Raw genomic sequence first — 19,714 nt, 5'->3', positions numbered from 1 at the left:
TTACATCCTTACCCAAACCCAACTTTAACCCAAATGCAAGGCGACAATGGTTTAAAAATCATAAAATATACAAAATAAATCATGTAAAAAGGTATAAACCAATACTTAAAGTGACATCCTAACGCAAGCACCAAATCGAACCCTAAACCAAAGCGTCGTTTGAAAATAGGACAAAACAATTGAGTAACAAGAAATGCGTTACATGTTAATGCAAAAAGGTGAAAAACATGTCAGTGTCATGGAAAAGACAAATTTACGTGACTATAGGTACATAATTTCGTGATACAGGGTTGAATTATTGTATCACTTATTCATGAGATTACCGGATAACACGGACCACTGTGTGGATACTCATAACTGTCTGATAGTGTTAAGAGGATGGACATTAACTCTTTCCCCACCATTGACGAGTTATCTCATCAATTAAGAGAAAACCTTTCCACTAAAAAAATGAAGCAAAAACTAATTTAATTAATTTTAAACTCCATATATGTTTTGATAATCATTCTGAAAATAATCTCTAAAAAATGCAATTATTTCAGCTTTTAGCTCAAAATTTTGTAGAAGAAACCTACCCATATTTAAGAGGTTATAAAAAGAGAACACATGAAGATAGGATGAAACATTTTTGTTTGTTTGTTTGTTTAAAAGCAGAGGGTCTGTTGTTTCATTTGTATGTTAATATATTTATAGAAGAAAATTTTCCTGGAAGGCATTTTGTGAAAAAAAGGCTTGCGGGGAATGAGTTAACTCTTTAGCTTGTGTTCAGTGGCTGAATGTTTGCAGTGATCATGTTTATTGGTGTAATTTTTTGCCTGATGTTGGATCTCCATCGGTCAGTAGTATAAGGATTGAAGCAGATCCAGCTTGTGGCTGCCGTTTGAACATATTTACTCCTTCTAACACCGCTGCATTTATGTCCGTGGCTACAAGAAGATAAAAATATTTGTGTTATTGTTCATTATATTACATTTTTCCAATCTTGCCATCTCCCATTGAGAACTGACATCCTCTATCTGTAATCTTCTTCACAAATGATTTCGCGTCATCCAGGTTTGCCTTGGTAGCTTTAAGGAGTTCACGCTTCCACAAATCAACTTGACTGTCAAACGTGATCAATCCAAAGTGATCGTCCTCAGAAAGATCACTCAAAATCTTTAGCAGTGCCAAACGTGTCTAAGAAAATAAACAGAATTGGAAAATTACTGAAATTGTCTTTAATGCAGTAAATTCCAGACCTTTTTTAGGAGTCTGACTATGAAACCATTAGTAATTTTGTTGTAATAAATGTATATTATGTACTGTATACGTATTAAATATTTATTCCAACATTTTTGCATATATGATAAATATAAAAACTGAAGCTCTTTTGCTATGCATGGATTATAAAAACAGTCAAACAAAGGATTTGTGACAACGTTTGCAAAGATATTTAACTTGTTATAATCATCATGCTCTCTAGCAACTAATCTAAAGCTTTCATAGGTGGTCAGTAATTCACATTTTATTTACCTGCTTAATTTTTTTGCCGTGCATGGAGCCACTTCGGTCAATAATAAACACCACATTTTTGGGAATACTTTGAAGATCTAAGGGTGCAAAGTTGTGGACGAAATACCCATTTGATACCTGAGCAAAATTAAATGGGATTCAGGATTACTCTTGCAATATTCTTCAGCCAAAATAAGTTAATATGTTATTTACACACAACTTATTTTTCTACCCACTGAAACTCACTTTCATTTCACCATTAGGATTTTGTCTCTCAACATCATATGAAATGAGCAGGTCTCCTTTCAGCCCATTTTTATCACAGTCTTTGCATTTGGTCTGCTGCTCTCGAGTGGGGTAAAAGGTCACCCATGCCTAAAATGTTCGGATTGATCACTTGGTCACCTTGTGAAGTGTACATGAATTATAAAATAACTGTATTTTTATAATCTATTGCTTACATCACTGTCAGCTCTTGTAGTTTTGATGGCATTGGCCAGATCATTGGTGCTCAGACCTCCTGTCACCTCCAAGAAGGAAATTCCTGGTTTCTCATGGATGTGTACGTCAATCTAATATAAAGACAGACATATGCTTAAACGCATATAAAATAAAGAGTTGTATTTAATGCACCACATGAAATGTAATAATATTTTTTGTCATACCTTGAAATCTGCCACCGTCTGCATTGGTTGTGCATTGATGAGCAGCTCATATTTGCCAAGGCGACGCGTTAGCAGTTCCTCATAAGTCAACTCAAAGGTGACTTTACTGAGAGCGGCCACATTCACTGATGTTTTAAATTCTTCTAAAGTCCTTCCAACAGACCTGAGAGAAAAATTACACCCATCATATTACTGCTCATCCTATAAATACATACTTTATAGATGTGTGAATGATATGTGTTTGTTTCAAATGATCAATACTTGATGAGTCCAGCACTTTGTCCTTGTGAAACTGCTTGACTGTACTGCTGCTGAGCGTCTGCTTTCTCCTTCACAACTCCATCATAGCTCTTTCCATCTATGGTCCTGCAGGGAAATTTGCCATTATTTGCTCAACTATTTTTTATTATGTTAACTGTTATACATTAGGGGACAAGTAATTTGTTCACACTCATTTTACTTTATATGTCATGACAACATTATTTGAATTTTGTTCTTATTTGGTTAAATCCTCAGCCTAAATTAAACTTCAACCCACATGCTAGCAATGACTCTCTTTCTCTTTTATCTCATACTGTGTAATATATTTACCCACATTCTGAATTTACTGATGAAGGCATTCTTGGGTATCTTCACTTCAAAGAAGATCTCCTGAGATTCATTAAGTCTGTTTGCCACACGGCTTGTGATGATTGTGGTGGCGTAGCGACTGGTCACAGTAGAGTTAATGTAGAAACTGTAAATATTCACATCTTGTGTCTGTGTTGAGAAATCAAACAGTATCATTAAAGTGTAGTCGTGTAGAAATAGGTGATATTTACGCCTTCTTTTTGCATGCACAAATATTTACTTTAAAGTAAATATCTGGTCAAAGGACAAATACAGGTTAATGGTTAAATCTCAGTGTAGTGACACAAAGTTCAGTTTTCCCCTTTTGGTAAACAATGAATTTCTCTTGCTTACTATAGAAACTTGGGACCCCTCGATGATAAATATGCTCATTATTTGTATTTCAAGTGTTTGCTTCCCTTCAATGCACCGCAAAGAAAATGTATGACTGAAAACATTCCAAAACTTAAATTCTGAATTAAACAAAACATATTAAATTATTTAATTTAGTGCTGTTGGTTAGTAGCCTTATTTTTCCTGAAATTAGATTACACAGAATTTATGATAAATTAATTTATTTTATAAAATGTAATTGAACCGGGGCCCCTTACAGCCCCCAGTTTGAGAACCACTGTGCTAAATGAATAAACATTCAGAGCAACCAAACAGATTAAAGTAATGCTCATCTGTTTAGTGAAAAAAAGAGTTCAAATATACACAATGAATAGATATTTAACATTTCTTATATTTTAAAATAATGTCATGACCTGAAGAACATCTATTTAATTCATATTTCTGTTTATCTTAGACTACTATTTCATTATTTTTTGACACACATTATAATTCATATGCAGTGACCCTCACCTTTTTAACAGGAGCTGAAGAGGCAGAGATGAGAAAGAAGCCCAACAGAATTAATCTGAGTGCTGGACGAGTCATTGTGACACTGAAGGAAAACTCACAATGTCTCAAAAAATAATGCCTAGCTACAGGACAGAGGGGGCAGGCGAATGTCAAGACCCCATGGTACGCTGATTCTCCTTTGATTGGTTATTATCAAGAGGATGCAGAAACCTCCCACTTCATCTAGTATTTGTAATGTTGTTATATGTTGGTCATCATCTCTACCCTTACGAAAATATATTACAAATTTATTTTATTAATATAAGGGCTGGGCATAGATTTATCTAGATTAATCTCATACAAAATTGTAATAATGTTATGAGTTTGTGCTGTGTGTAAATATTATGTATATTTAACCACACACACACACACATACATATATATACATCAGGGACGTGCACAGGAATTTTGAGGGGCAGTTGCTCTGACCTAAAAAAAAGAGCACCCCTCAAATAAAAATTAAAACTCACGGCCTATATGAAGGACTGAGAATAACAGAAGTACAGAATGTCACACAACTCATCACTTCAACACTTCTGAGTCAATGGTCTTAATATTTTAGGAGTAAAATACAAATGTGTTGTTCATTTGTGGTGAAATATTGTCTATGTTACAACAGGTAAAAAATAAATGTGACAGATTCTTTACTTTTGTCTCATGTTCATCTTTTAATGTTTAGACATTTCTTGACTCCACAGCAAACAGAGGAATTTTGCCTGTATTTTCCCAATACTTATGAAGGGCACTTATACAGTATGTATTTGAAAAACTGCAACATACACAAACAGTACAGAAAAATGAATACAAACACAGAAGAGACAAGCATTACAAATTAACTCTAGTCTCAATGTTGATGTAGCTTTTAAATGAAATATCAGGCAATTAAACTGACAAGAGAGTTTTGCATTCACTAAGTTAGAGAATCTCCTAAGATGGTCTGAGGACATCGACAGTTTACACTTACATGATACAAACTGATTTTAGACAAAACTCTTCTCTTGTGAATCTCATGTCACGTGTGTGTTGTGAGAAGCACCATTACATCATGATTACATCATACAGTACAGTATACAGCGAATCAGACGTGCCAGACAGCACGTTCAGTCTTACCAACGTTGGCAATTGGAGGGCACCAGCGGCATTGTATCGGAAGGGGGTTTTCCCCTGCACGCCAAAATATCATTGATTGATTTTCTTCAATCTGTGCTACAATGCTTCTGGAGGCTGCACGCGTTTAACTGTGTCTGAGGACGAACAGGTCACGTGTATATAATGGCGGGTACATGTGAAAATTTGCTTTTAGTTAAATGATTGGTAAATTCATATCCACGTCACCCAACATTGTTTATGTCCTGCGTGTTTCTACATAGGCTACGAATAAAACAGCATCAGACGATTCAGTTTTTGCAGCGATCTGAACAATTCATTCAAACTGATTCACGAACCAATTCAAAACGTTTGTCCCTTTTGCTTTGTAAAGAAACAACTCAAAAGACTCACTTATTTGCATTACTTTGTAAGGAATCGACTCAAACGAGTCATTAATTTGCGAATGCCCCAGAAACACGAGACGGCAATTTAAAAATAAAATACACATTTCGTAATTAATTAAAATACAGTAACGAAGGAACGCCGCACAAATGAAGTAAAACTACAATCTATTTTTTTTCCACCACGGAAGGGCAACTTGAGTTGAGAAGGGCATATGGGCAGTTGCCCGGGCAACCTGAGCAACCCCCCTGTGCACGTCCCTGATATACATTTAAGACATGTAATTGTTTCTTAAATACATACATGAATGTGTGTGTATTTATATATACATAATAATTACACACAGCACAAGCTCATATGTTACGCAAAAAGTTGTAGTAGTATACTTCCTAGTTCCTTAACCCACAATAGTGAACTAGCAACTGAGAAGCGAATCCTGCCTGGGCGGAGACAGGAAGCGCTGCGGAGCCAACCCTAGAAGAGATAACAACTGGGTGGCGCTGGAGCCAGTAGGTCTATAAATAAAATCTCTAAATATAACATACTAGAGAAAACGTGGTAGATTAGCTCCACGGAAAATACACGCATAGGGAACCTCAAGGGGGCGCTATACGGGGGCCTAGCCAAACACAGGTTTTCAGGAATGCAGCTAGTGAGAGTGCCGATGCTCCGCAATATCAGCCCTTAAGGCGGTGGAGGAGAACAAAAACAGTTCTTATGACGTTTTTGCTCTAAAGGCCTTCCATAGTGGTCCAAATGTGCAGCACCAAAACAGAGGCTGCAAGCCAACACACGAGCCGACCTTCGGTGTTCTTACTGGTTTGAGGAAAGAACCCGAGAGGATACCGGCTCAATACGAACACTATAAAATCTATTGAACGTATTAGGTGTCGCTCAACCAGCAGCTCTACAGATGTCTGTTAGCGAGGAACTATGAGCCAGTGCCCAAGCTGATGCAACACTTCTTGTAGAGTGTGCTCTTAGGTTAAAGGGGCAAGGAATACCCTGTCTTTCATAAGCAAGGGCAATAGTGATGACAGCTTTCCCTTTCTGCTGACCACCGTAACAAAGAGCAGCTCATTGTCTGAGTTCGATCCACATACACATGTAGTGCACATACAGGACATAACAAAGCCATGGCTGGGTCTGCCTCCTCCAAAGGCAGCACTTGCAGGTTCACCACCTGATCTTTAAAAGGAGTGGTGGGAACTTTAGGCATGTAGCTGGACCTGGGTCTCAGTGTTACGCTGCAGGTCCAAACTGAAGGCACAAATCGTTGACAGAAAATGCATGAAGGTCCCCTATCCTCTTGACAGAAGCCAATGCGAGTTAGAGTTTTCATCGCAGAGGCTCAAATGGGGCATCCTGAAAGGCTTTCAGCACCACGGACAGGTCCCAAGGAGGAATAGAGGGTGGGTGCGAAGGATTCAGCCTTCGAGCACCTCTTCAAAACCTAATGACCACTGATCTACCGTCTATCGGCGCGTGGTGAGCGGATATCGACGCAATATCTACTTTAATAGTAGAGGGTGACAGCCTTTTCTCCAAACAGTGCTGGAAATATAACAGCACGGCTCTGATGGGGCATTCTCGGGGGTCTTCTCGTTGAGAAGTACACCAGTCAACAAACAGGTTCCATTTAAGCGCATAAGCCTGTCTCATAGACGGCGCTGGCGCTGTAAAAATAGTGTTCCAGAGGTCGGGATCAGGGTTTAATAATGTGCCCCCTTCTTGAGAAAGAAGGTCTTTCCTCAGGGTAATCTTCCAGGTAGGCGCTGTCGCGATGAGCATGAGTTCTGGAAACCAGTTTCTGGTTGTCCAGTACGGTGCAACTAACAGAATGCTCTCCTTGTCCTCCCTGACTTTGCACAGCGTCTGTGCGATAAGGCTCACTGGGGGAACGCATATTTGCGCATACCCCGCGGCCAGCTGTGCGCCAGTGCGTCCACGCCGAGCAATCCCTTGGTCAATGAATAAAACAGGCAACAATGGGTTGTCTCTGGAGATGCAAACAGATCTATCTGCGCTCTCCCAAAACTTTTCCAAATCAGCTGAACCGACTGGGGGTGGAGTCTCCACTCGCCGGGGCGCGCTGCTTGTGAAAGCGTGTCTGCTGCTGTATTGAGCGACCCTGAGATATGAATGGCACATTGAGACCTTAGATTCTTCTGACTCCAGATGAAGAGGTGACGGACGAGATGCGACAGGTGACGAGAGCGCAGACCGCCGTGGCGATTGATACACGCAACAGCCGCAATATTGACGGTGCGAACTAATACATCTTTGCCCTGGAGCTCGTTGCTGAAATGGACGAGAGCAAGATATACAGCCCACAACTCGAGGCAGTTTATGTGCCAGTGCAGCTGGCGTAACGTCCAGACCCCGAGGCTGCAAGCCCTTCGTACGTGGCCCCCCACCCCGTGTTGGAGGCATCCGTGCACACAATGGAATGCCTGGAGACCTGTCTCAGTGGAACACCTGCCCTGAGAAATGAAGGTCCGTGGCTCTTCAGCTCTTCAAAGGCTGCCGAATCGTGACCTCCCCCATGCAGGTCTCTCAGTGCCTTGGCCTGATGAACATGAAGCAAGGCCATAGCGTGCAGGGCAGAGGCTGCCTCCCCACAGGCTCTGTAAACACACTCCGTTAGAGACGAAAAGTGTCTACAGGCCCATGAGGGAAGGGTTGGTCGGTCCCTCCAGGTGGCAGCCACACTGGCCGGACACAACTGCATCGAGTCCGGCCGCTCCACAGTCGGGATACCGACATAACCCTTAGCGGTCCCGCCTTCAAGGAAGGTGAGGGGTGATGGCTGAAATGGTCGACTCCGAGATGAAAACAGGGTTTTCCACGACCTCGTCAGCTCATCGTGCAGCTTGGGGAAGAAGGGAAGTAGCGGTTGAGAGTGCGTTGTTCTGGCAGACCCAAAGTACCAGTCATCCAAATGAGATGGCTCGGGAGGTGGAGGTGGTGTCCATTTGATCCCGACCGCCTCGGCAGCCCGTCCCAGAGAAACGCCACCCGGCTGCGCAGATCCACAAGAGATATGTTCTCACAGATTGAACATGATCCCACTCTGACTCTACATGGTTCAAGCCCAATCACGAAACAACGGGATCGTGACCGTCATGAGGGTTCATGTATTTGCCGCATCCAAACGTAGCACACGGCCGGATTGCCATGTTTAAAAAGACGCACCCGACTGTAACACTAGAGTTCAAACTCGTGCAGCTCTTTTAGATGTTAGTGTGAGTTGAGGAAGCACACAGGGAAGATGCCATGCACACACTCAAAAAAAAAAGAAATAATAAAGAGGTGGAATCAGCCGGGTCTCCGTTGAGACCAACTTCCAACTTTGACACAGGAGTTCTCCAAGAGCAGGAAAGCTTCTTGATAGCAGACAAGTGCTTGCTTTCGAAGCAAAAAGCTGATTTGATTACTGCACCTGCCTCTTGTTAAATACCCGAGCTGAGGGGGGGTCTGCCGGCAGATGCAAATATCTGCATGCCAAGATCATTGGCGTTTTAATATTTTCTCGAAGCAGATAGGTTGGCGCGAAGTGGTTCCCAATTCGTCTGAAAGGGAACTCAAGATTACAGTGCATGATGAAATCAGTATAAAACATAGTGGCAAAGGACAGAGCACTGAAATAATGTCACATATATCATTTGTCTGTGTATCTGCAGACTCAAACACAACATCAAATGCTAAACTTTAATTCATGAATCACTTTGATTTGATTTATAATAATCCTTAACCTGGCTGTGAGAAGGGGTGATATTGTTAATGCATAAATTATGTCTTATATGTTTTATGTCCAAGTCATGCATATTATGGCCTACTACAAAAGTACAAGTACTGTAGTATATGAAGAGTTCAGATGCACAACCGTTTGTTATTCAGACTCTTAATGGTCTTACTGCCAACAAACTTTATATCTGAATGACCTGCGGCTGGGATAAAGTAGAATTTGAAGAACGTATAATACGTGTCGAGAACATTAATATCATTATCTCATTATTGGGAGAGGTGGCTTTTGCATTTGAGCTCCTCATATTTAACCAATATAAACCTATATAATATTGCTAGAGATTTACAGTAGTACATCTATAAAAATCCAGCAAACAACACACAGATGGTTGGAGCACATTATTGCTTAGTAGATTTTATTGTGATTTTGTGAATACAGTAAAATATGTGTCCAACTGCAAGAGGCATTGGTTTGACTTCAGTATGAAGACAGATAAGCACATGAATAAAATCAAGCAGATTTCTGAGGAGCAAAGAGGCAAATAGTTAAGGTATGCTCTTTATTATATCACATACACATGCTGTGAACTCTACAGGTGAGTAACAGTAAAATCAGAAATCTCTCCGTTCATCACAGCCTGGAACGGCACAAGCCAACATCTGACGACTGGAGCTGAAGGAAATCTGTAGTCTGTCATTTCATCCCTACAATTAGCAGATACATTTTTCTATTAGATAAGTAAATGACATCATAAAAAAACACATGAATATTTATACGTACCATGACGCTTTCACATCATTGTCCATTATCTTTAGAGTTGACCCTTGAATCTCCTCATACGAAATTTTGTCTTTTCCTTAAATATTATCCACAGATATTGTGATTAGATCACAGACATTTTGGTTATATTCATACATGTTGTGTTTGGATGTTAATGTGTAATTATTTACACTGTGTGTTACTTTCTTACCTAAAATACCTGCCAAAGTGACATTTTTTGGTTGTTGCCAAACCGCAGGCCACAGAAACACATCCTTACGTTTCTTATGAAGTACAATAACAACACGGATATTTCCAATCGTAACATCCATTTCATTGTCCCGCAGAATCAATATGATACTGTTGAGATAAAGTAATTTTGATACCTCTTCATAGACTGAAAATAGAAAACTGAATATTTATTAAAACACTTATTTGGGTGAAACTGTTGTAGTATTTACCCCTCTTGATCATGTTGGGAAGGTTCCTGGCCCCACAGATACTGAACATTATTCTGGCCATCATTATAATTAATAGAGCTTGTATTTATTGTCAGGTGATGGTTTGTTTTGTAATGAATGGTGATTTGTTGGAATCCAGTTTTAGATCCCCTAGACTTTCCATTCATAGAGAACCCTAAGACGTACACAAAATACCACAGTAAAGATAAGTTGTTGTGCTCATGTTTAACCCTAATATTTAAACATCAGTAGCTGGTATTTTCTTAAGCGTTTTGTTTTCCGATATTTTTGTTTTGTTTTTCAATATGCCAGAAGCTTTTTGTCATCATGACAAGAAAACCATAAAACAGAGCTGATCTTCATTACCTTATAATAATAATAATAATAATAATAACATTATTATTATTATTATTATTACTGGTATTGGTATTATTATTATCGTTATTAGTTTTGGGAAAAGGCGGGGGTTAATACAGGACAAGAATTATTATGATTCATTAAATATCATTTTTGAAATAATGATTAAATGTGGACATTTATTTAATGTGTTTTGACTTACATTATGACATTTGACATTCTTATTTTTTTAACCGATATAGAAATAATACCCATTTCATTCATGAAAGAGATACTGTATATGAAGAGTTTGGTTCCAAAACACAATAAATCCATTTTGACTGATTTCTGTAAAAATTTGTTTTCTATACCAAGAAAGTGAAAAGATGAAAACCACTATTTTCTGTTACAAACTTTCACATAGCATCTTTAGGTTGTAATAAGATAAAAAAACAGATCTATAGTTTGATTTTCAAAGATTTATTATAAAAACTGTTTTTTTTTCTCGCAAAATGCAATAAATCCATTACAAGTATTTTTTTTCAAAATGCTATAAATCTATTGAATCGATATATAAATATGCATTCATACCATGTTAAATTCATTTAGTTGACTAGTGGTATACACTGACTAAAAAAAAGAAACATTAATGGCATTAATGAAAACAGTTATTTTTGTAATATCAAGAACACTACTGTTATACTTGGAGAAGGAAAACTGGCGTTGAACACGTTTTGGGAAAAAATGGGAGAAAAGAGGACAGAATAACACAGCGAATATCGGACTTTGCGTAAAATTAAGAATTTACTTTTTAATACTGACCAGATACAATATTCATTTTGGTTGTAATTTTGCCGTTTATCGCGTTTTGGAACCAAACTCTTCATGTAAATATGTATGAATGTCTGACCTAAAGCAGAATCCTGTAGCAGTTTTAGTTTGTGAGGAATAGGGACATCAAAACAAAGCGGTTTCGGCTGACCATCAGCAGGCAGCAGGAACCGATTATTACGAACTGCAAGAACTGCTGTAAAAGAAAACAAAATACAATCTCTTAACCCCTTCAAACTTTTTCCAGTTGATTTTAAGTCCAATACAGTTCATTATACTTAAACAGTAAATAATTACAAGAAATACATACTGTAGGACTGAATAATACAATAAGAATGCAGAAAATACTTGTTTCATTGTCCATTCCCCAGGTCTAAATGGGGTAATTATGATATTAAATTCTATATTGCATAATGTCTGAGAGATCTTACACCCACCTGATTGAGTAGGTGCCACAAGTGTACGTGTCACATGTGTAGGTGCCATGTCCGGAGTCCTAGCATAAGCTATGAACCACAAAAAAATTAACAAATTTACCAGATTTAAGACAGAATCAAAGTTCATGGATTTTCATACACACAAGCGTCAGCCTCACTTTCAAAATCATCTAAAGGAGGATAAGACATGTAATGTGTTTTGAAATAACTGTATCAACAAATGATCCAAATAATCAGTATAGTAAAATACACCAAATGTTATTTTGTAAAAAGCCATGAAAACAACAACTGTTTCATTTTATCATCTCCTTCCACAAAACTAATAATGCATTAAATTATTTTCTCTTTAAAGGGGTCATTGCATGAAAATAGTTAGCATTGCCACTTTGTATGTTTGAGGAAAAATGTGTCGTTTTGGGTGTGTTTTTTAAAATGCAAATGAGCGGATGAAGTGCAAACACTGATCACAATGATGGTGGTTTGTTTTAATTCAAACTCAATTGTGCTGTCAAGTCCTTTTTTTCTCTCTCTTTCTCTGCACTAAATTGCAGTGCAGTGGTTGGATAGTGCAGATTAAGGGGGCGGTATTATTCTAATAAGATATCCTTATGACATCATAATGAAAGCCAAATTTCAATGATCTATTTTTGCTCACACCTACAAAGTGGCAATGCTAACATTTTCATGCAATGGCCCCTTCAAAACACTATTGTAAATTTTCATTCATGAGTCTTGACTAAGTAAAGAGCAATTCCAGTGTGACATTTTAAGTATAATTTCTCAGAGAATGTACTATATAATGTACAAAAAAGTCTCTGAGCTCGAGTCCGAGTCAAGTCTGAAGTCTTTGAGCTTGAGTCCAAGTCAAGTCTCAAGTCTCTGGGCTCGAGTCCGAGTCAAGTCTCAAGTCTCGTTGTAAAAAATAAAACTCTAATAACAAATAAAGAAATTATAAACATTTATTAAAAAAGGACAGAGTTGCACATTAAGTAAGGTCTAAAATTAGCATTAGGTACAGAAATTTGATTAAATGGATATTTACACTTTATTGTACAAATAAAATATTTGTGTTATTATTTTTAGAGCAATAGAAGTGATTTTTTGTTTGTCTTGGGTTGTTTGATTAACATAAATGACACAGACTTAACTCTTTCACCGCCATTGACGAGATATCTCGTCAATTCAGAGAAAACGCTTCCCCGCCATTGACGAGTTTTTCCGTCTTTCCGCAATACCGCTATTATCCACTAAACCCGGAAGTATTGCCCTATGGCAAGCGGATGCATGTCCGTGTCTGTTTTAAAGATCGCTCCGAAAGGGATCTCTATGAAAAGTCCGTCACAAAAATGGAATTATCTCTGCTTTTTGCTCAAAATATGGTGTTTTTGCAGAAACCTACCCATATTCAAAAGCTGATTACAAAAGAACCACTAAAGGTAGGATGAAACGGGGTTTTTTTTTTTAAAGCAGAGGGTCTGTTCTTTCATTTGGTATATTGTATGTTTATATATTTAAAGAAGAACATTTTCTGGAAGGCATTAAACTTTGGTGAAAATCATGAAAAACGCTGGCGCTGGCTGGCAACTTTTTTTTAAAAACGCTGGCGGTGAAAGAGTTAAGTAGGTTAATTGAGGTTACTGTCTCTTTAAGAACAAATAAGCCCAGACTGGTTTCTGACTGGTTTCTTAAGACATAAACAAATGTTTTTATTAGAAAAAGAATACTGTGAGATCATTTTGTGTGTATGTGCCCTGTCACGAACAGAAAGATTTTATGTTGGCTTAACTTTTGAAACACTTCTCTCTGTATGTGCACTACTGAGGGCACTTAAACGCGTGTTCACACACAGGCGAAGTGCGAATTCCAAACAGCGCTTCAGGAAGAAGATGCAGCAGTCGCTTCACATAAAAACGTTACGTTGTTTTTCTTTGCTCTATTCAGCAAATGTATGTTAATGGACTACAGTATGACAGAAAGTAGCGCAACTCTGGACCTGACTGGAGCTGGACCGGACACATTTAAATGCATGTGCGTACAGAAATCTGCTCACTTGAGCGCCTTTTTGCAGTTAAATTGTTTAACCATTTAAACAATTGCAAGCCTTAGAAACATTAATGATAAACTTACCCTATTTAAATTGCATATTAATCCGCGAATCGCATGCAAGCCGAACCGCGGATCCGCCACAGCACTACCCAAAGCTTCAGATGAATGGCACAGCAGCGGCCGGTGCAGTCAACATGTATGTTCGTGGCCGCGTGCGCACATGAATGAATAAAAACGTTCTAATGCATACATTGATTGTGTCTTTTTTGGTCATGTGAAAAGGTTTTTGAGGGGGAGAACCACAAGCAACTCACCAGTTTTGGATATATTGTTTTAAATGTATTGCACCAGTGTGTAATACTATGTTGTAGTGTGTATGTTTTTGAAAGCTTGTGTGTGATTTCTGAGGGAAAATGTTGGTTTTTCAGTAAGAGTGAAGGGTTTTGAGTGTAGAGCTTCATTTTGACCTGAAAATAGGATGTTTGGAGAATTGTGTGAAGTGTTATGATATTGTGTTTACTGTTTTGAGAATATGAGGCATAGTTCAAAGAAATGTGTTTAAGCAACAGAGAAAAACTGTAAGATTAAGATGACTTTCTTTTAGATTAAACATGATGACATTAATTTGAGAAAAGGTACAAAAAGGTTCAAAACTGCACCTTTTCTGTCGCTTTAAAATTTTATACATTTTGTGGTACAATATTATACCCAAAGGACCTATATTGTGTACCTTAAGGAGAAATTTTGTAGCAGTTTAATTTTAGGGGTACAAAACATTTAACTGTACCTTTAAAGATAAAATATCCTTAAGGTACCCTAACATTGTATTGTTTAGTATGGCTGTAAAGGTGGAACCTTAGCAGCGACAGAAAATGTACAGTTTTGTAGCTTTTTCTGACAGAGTTTGCAACACACATGCCAAATAAATAAAATAAGAATAAAAGGTGTAAAAAAAATCAACAAATATGGCATACCGTGATAGCCTGGATGACCTGAAACATGAATCACAAAAGAAATACAAATAAGTGGCACATTTAGCATATTTTATGAATATGATTAAGATGACTTTCTTTTTAGAGGAACAAAACTGCACCTTTTCTTTTGGTTAATTTTTGTACATTTATAGGTATGCATTAAATTGAAATGTTATCCTTTTGGGGTACAATATTATTACCAAAGGACCTATTGTTTACCTTAAGGAGCAATTTTGTACCGGTTAAATTTTAGGGTAAAGGTACGCAATAGATCCTTAGGGTACAGTAATGTACCCCAAAAGGTACAACATTGTGTTATGTTTAGTATAGCTGTAAAGGTGGAACCTTAGCAGTGACAGAAAATTTACAGTTTTGTAGCTTTTTTTGACAGAGTTTGCAACACACATGCCAAATAAGAATAAAAGGTGTAAAAAATCAACAAATATGACATACCGTTAAACCTTTTACGGTCTGAAACATGAATCACAAAAGAAATACAAATAAGTGGCACATTTAGCATATTTAGGCACATATGAGGAATTTCAATAGACAATATTAAAATAACTTGATTCAAAATTAATTAAGAATTCTTAGTACATGAATTGTTACCATTTTATGAATAAAAAATTAATAATGAAGTCCCAACACAAAAATATTAAGATAACTTTAATTTTTACCAATTTAGTTTAAACATTAATTTGAGGCAACATTTTTTAGAGTTGTTATTGGTTTGAAGATTTTAGATTTTAAAGTCATTTGAACAAGCAGCAATAATCTTTTTTTTTCTGAGTAAGGATACAATTTCATTTATCCTTCATTTGCAACACACAGACATGCCAAATAAATAAAATTAGAATAAAAAATGTACAAAAACAAACAAAAATGGCATACCTGGAGGACCTGGAAGACCAAATTTATGAATCAAGAAAGAAATACAAATAAAAGGGCACATAAGAGGGGATATTTAGGCACATATGAGAAATTTCAATGAATAATCTTAAAATAACAAAATTCCATCTAACATTCTTAGTAGATGAGTTGTCACCATTTTATGAATATGATTAAGATTATTTCCTTTTTAGGGGAACAAAACTGCACCTTTTTTTTTGGTTAATTTTTGTACATTTATGGGTATGCAATAAATTGAAATGTTATCCTTTTGGGGTACAATATTATAACCAAAGGACCTATTGTGTACCTTAAGGAACAATTTTGTACCGGTTAAATTTTAGGGTAAAGGTACGCAATAGATCCTTAGGGACAGTAATGTACCCAAAAAGGTACAACATTGTGTTATGTTTAGTATAGCTGTAAAGGTGGAACCTTAGCAGTGACAGAAAATTTACAGTTTTGTAGCTTTTTCTGACAGAGTTTGCAACACACATGCCAAATAAGAATAAAAGGTGTAAAAAAAATCAACAAATATAGCATACCGTAATACCCTAACCGGCCTGAAACATGAATCACAAAAGAAATACAAATAAGTGGCACATTTAGCATATTTAGGCACATATGAGGAATTTCAATAGACAATATTAAAATAACTTGATGCAAAATTAATTAAGAATTCTTAGTACATGAATTGTTACCATTTTATGAATAAAAAATTAATAATGAAGTCCCAACACAAAACTATTAAGATAACTTTAATTTTTACCAATTTAGTTTAAACATTAATTTGAGACAACATTTTTAAGAGTTGTTATTGGTTTGAAGATTTTAGATTTAAAGTCATTTGAACAAGAAGCAATAATACTTTTTTTTCTGAGTAAGGATACAATTTCATTATCCTTCATTTGCAACACACAGACATGCCAAATAAATAAAATAAGAAAAAAATGTGTACAAAAACAAACAAAAATGGCATACCGTAGTCTGGAGGACCTGGAAGACCAAATGTATAAATCAAGAAAGAAATACAAATAAAAGGGCACATAAAAGGGGATATTTAGGCACATTTCAATGAATAATCTTAAAATAACTAAATTCCATGTAACATTCTTAGTAGATGAATTGTCACCATTTTATGAATATGATTAAGATGACTTCCTTTTCAGGGGAACAAAACTGCACCTTTTTGGTTAATTTTTGTACATTTATGGGTATGCAATAAATTGAAATGTTATCCTTTTGGGCAGTGCTGGGCAAGCTACTTGGAAAATGTAGTGAGCTAAGCTACCAGTTACTTCACATTAAATGAAGCTTCACTGCACTGAAGCTACCCCCCTGGGAAATGTAGCAAGCTAAGCTACATCAATAGTAGCTTGCTACATCCAAGCTACTTTTTTTATTTTTAACCAGTTTTATTATGTAATTATTTATTCAGTTTCAATTTATCATTTTGGTAATTATAGGCAATACAAGCATAATGTAGGCCTACACTGTAAAAAAATTCCGTAGAAATTACAATGTTATTGCAGCTGGGTTGCCGGTAATTTACCGTAGATTTACATTTATGTTATTTACTGGCAAGAGTTTGTTCAAAGTTAAATACATTTTAAATATTAACAAGTCTTTATCTTTAGAATAAAACTATACAATAATAGCCTCATGCAAAGCATTCTGGGAACCAGAAATCATCATAAACCTTTTTCTGTTTTTTGCTTCAGATTTTGTTTCTCAGAATGTTTTGCTTGATGCTGTTTTTTTAGTTTTACTCTGTAAAGAAAAAGACTTGTAATTGTTTAATGTTCATTTAACTTTGAACAAAATGTTGCCAGTAAATAACATAAATTTAAATCTACGGTAAATTACCGGCAACCCAGCTGCAATTTCTACGGAATTTTTTTTACAGTGTAGGTACTTCACATTTTGGGGCTGTTTGCTGGACTTATCCTATACTCCCAGAATGAAATGCATGTTTGAGCTGCCTTTATTCAAAAACACCTGGCCCTGACATATCTTAACACAAGGGTCTCCAACGTGGGCCCACAGGCAGCAGGTACAGTAATCTGCACAGAGTCTGTGAGGGGCCCGCCAAAGCATATTCTATTAATAGTTTCAATTGTAATATTTATTACATGTTTTTATATTAGCTTGGCTTGGTGACATAACCCAATCAGAGGTAGTGTACGATTCTTCACAGAATGCGAGTGGTAATGTTTTGTATGAATGAAGGCTGCACAACTCAAAAAAATACGGAACAAACGACGTCCTGTGTCGATTCAAACGACGCGCTTATTCTCAAATTTAGGACGACTTCAGAAATGTTTGGAAAATTGTAGCTTGTGTGGAAGCTACCTCACTACTACTTGGTCAAAAAAAGAGCTTAGCTACTGAAAAGCTATTGATTTAGAAAGCAGCTAAGCTACCGCCAAGCTACTGAAAAATGTAGTTCCCTTTCGAGAACGGTCTCTCGACATTGCGTCAGTAGCTGACGCTATGGGGAGAGGTCCTCCTCTCTTCCGATTCTGAAGCTTTTTTATAGAACAACGCCAGTGTACTGGCTAATGCCTGTCATGACGACGTATAGAGGCGTGGCTTTCGCCGCTATATAACGACCGTCTCTAAGGCATATCGACAGATCATTTCTCTTCACTTCGTGATACTGAAGCGTCGCCGTTGAATATCGCACCCGTAACGGACGTAGGCGCGTCCCTTATACGCGTTCCGGCTGGCATTTACGCGGAAATATTGCTTCGCTCCTCGAGAAAACAGGTAAGCGAAGAGAATCGCCGGAGGTTTTCGCACGTGACTGTGTTCTCGGCCGCGGACCACCGCCGCCAGCGTGCCGCTGGTGGGTCGCAGCCAACCTGGAGAGAACACCAAGTGCCCCCAAACCTCTGGTGCGTCGACGACCCGTCTCAGCACACAGCTCTCAGTCCGCTCTTGAATGTGCTCGTCACACACGAGCTGCAGACAGTGAAGGGCAGACCGAGCAGTGCGAGACACCCCGCCCTATAAGCTTCCCCCGAGCCGAGGCTATGGAAGCGGGGCGGTGACGTGCACAAGCATCCCTTCCCCACATATGCAGTGCGGAATATGCCACAGTGTGCACAATACATTCACAATAAACTAAATCCCGGGGTTTCTCGGTATTATGTTAACACAGCGTGCTTTGGCCGCTTCCCTGCGCGCTACGGTCGCTGCTCGGACATGACAGACCTCATTTCAGTGGGGCCTGTCGTGGACGAGCACGGCGCGCGCGCCCCCTTGTACATTGCAAAACCCTTTCACAAGTCGTTTTGCCTGTACAAGCGCTGCTATTCACTGTTATTTACTAGAGTAAGCATCATTTTTTGGTGTCTTGCTTGTACAATAAAGCGCACTTTGGCCGATTCTCACGGGTTTCGGACAAAAATGAGCCTGTTTATAGCGGTTTGCCTTGCGAACCACATGCTTTCCTTGCGCGCGCTCAGGCTACGTATGCCGTCGAGCGTGACGTAATACGGTGAGGGGTCTGCTTGCAACTTGGCTATCAGCTACGAAACAGCGTGAATAGAGAGTGAACATTGCCCTCAGCGTGTGTGGTTCATGCAGCAATGCTCTGGAATTCTTCGCGTCCCCCGACGGGAATTCGTGTTGGCTGTTGGGCTCTGATGTGTTGCGTCTGATGGCCGCTGAAACACAGCGGACCGTCGTAGATTCAAGCAGCATTTATTCAGTTCACTATGTGTACGTGGGGAACCAATATGTATAATATATACGATTTATAACCCCCTGCGGACAAACACAGCGCATAGCGCCCGGCCTCGCTCTCGTTGTGCCCGTTACACACGCGCTACGGAGAGAAAAAAGGCAAATTATATCGAGTGGGATCCCTCGCCCAGCGTAGCGATCCTTTCCAATGTTTAATACATAACATTAAACCCTACTCGCAAATATGCCCGTCACACGGGCTACATAACGAAGGGGGTAACTGTTATGTAGTCTTGCATCGAGGAGAGAGATATTCTCTCTCCTCGCTCTGTGTCTAGTTAGTACGAGCTGATACGGATGCATATTTTTAAAGCGTTAAGGGCGA

At 38.2% G+C, this 19,714-nt stretch overlaps 2 protein-coding genes across 17 annotated transcripts in view; both read right to left on the bottom strand.

Annotated features, from left to right (window-relative positions):
• Nucleotides 1–3,787, bottom strand: part of LOC135718709 (inter-alpha-trypsin inhibitor heavy chain H3-like) — a 36,520-nt gene extending 32,733 nt beyond the window's left edge. For all 16 annotated transcript variants that reach the window (XM_065240887.1, XM_065240889.1, XM_065240894.1 and 13 more), the window contains exons 1-9: nucleotides 3,630–3,787; nucleotides 2,752–2,915; nucleotides 2,418–2,522; nucleotides 2,157–2,319; nucleotides 1,953–2,063; nucleotides 1,738–1,866; nucleotides 1,513–1,629; nucleotides 1,008–1,176; nucleotides 816–926 (exon numbers count right to left, since the gene is read on the bottom strand). In XM_065240887.1, coding sequence (XP_065096959.1) covers nucleotides 816–926; nucleotides 1,008–1,176; nucleotides 1,513–1,629; nucleotides 1,738–1,866; nucleotides 1,953–2,063; nucleotides 2,157–2,319; nucleotides 2,418–2,522; nucleotides 2,752–2,915; nucleotides 3,630–3,704 — 1,144 coding nt within the window. In that variant the 5' untranslated portion in view covers nucleotides 3,705–3,787. The remainder of the gene's footprint in view (nucleotides 1–815; nucleotides 927–1,007; nucleotides 1,177–1,512; nucleotides 1,630–1,737; nucleotides 1,867–1,952; nucleotides 2,064–2,156; nucleotides 2,320–2,417; nucleotides 2,523–2,751; nucleotides 2,916–3,629) is intronic.
• Nucleotides 3,788–9,452: 5,665 nt separating this feature from the next.
• The window catches only part of LOC135718710 (inter-alpha-trypsin inhibitor heavy chain H3-like), a 32,523-nt gene continuing 22,261 nt past the window's right edge, over nucleotides 9,453–19,714 (bottom strand). The window contains exons 16-25 of the mRNA XM_065240914.1: nucleotides 16,621–16,635; nucleotides 16,185–16,202; nucleotides 15,205–15,222; nucleotides 14,752–14,769; nucleotides 11,732–11,800; nucleotides 11,374–11,490; nucleotides 10,128–10,302; nucleotides 9,878–10,026; nucleotides 9,688–9,763; nucleotides 9,453–9,611 (exon numbers count right to left, since the gene is read on the bottom strand). Coding sequence (XP_065096986.1) covers nucleotides 9,497–9,611; nucleotides 9,688–9,763; nucleotides 9,878–10,026; nucleotides 10,128–10,302; nucleotides 11,374–11,490; nucleotides 11,732–11,800; nucleotides 14,752–14,769; nucleotides 15,205–15,222; nucleotides 16,185–16,202; nucleotides 16,621–16,635 — 770 coding nt within the window. The 3' untranslated portion in view covers nucleotides 9,453–9,496. The remainder of the gene's footprint in view (nucleotides 9,612–9,687; nucleotides 9,764–9,877; nucleotides 10,027–10,127; nucleotides 10,303–11,373; nucleotides 11,491–11,731; nucleotides 11,801–14,751; nucleotides 14,770–15,204; nucleotides 15,223–16,184; nucleotides 16,203–16,620; nucleotides 16,636–19,714) is intronic.

The sequence above is a fragment of the Paramisgurnus dabryanus genome, chromosome 14 (assembly GCF_030506205.2).
Source record: "Paramisgurnus dabryanus chromosome 14, PD_genome_1.1, whole genome shotgun sequence".
Classification (NCBI taxonomy): domain Eukaryota; kingdom Metazoa; phylum Chordata; class Actinopteri; order Cypriniformes; family Cobitidae; genus Paramisgurnus; species Paramisgurnus dabryanus.
This window is presented reverse-complemented; position numbering and strand designations above follow the sequence as displayed.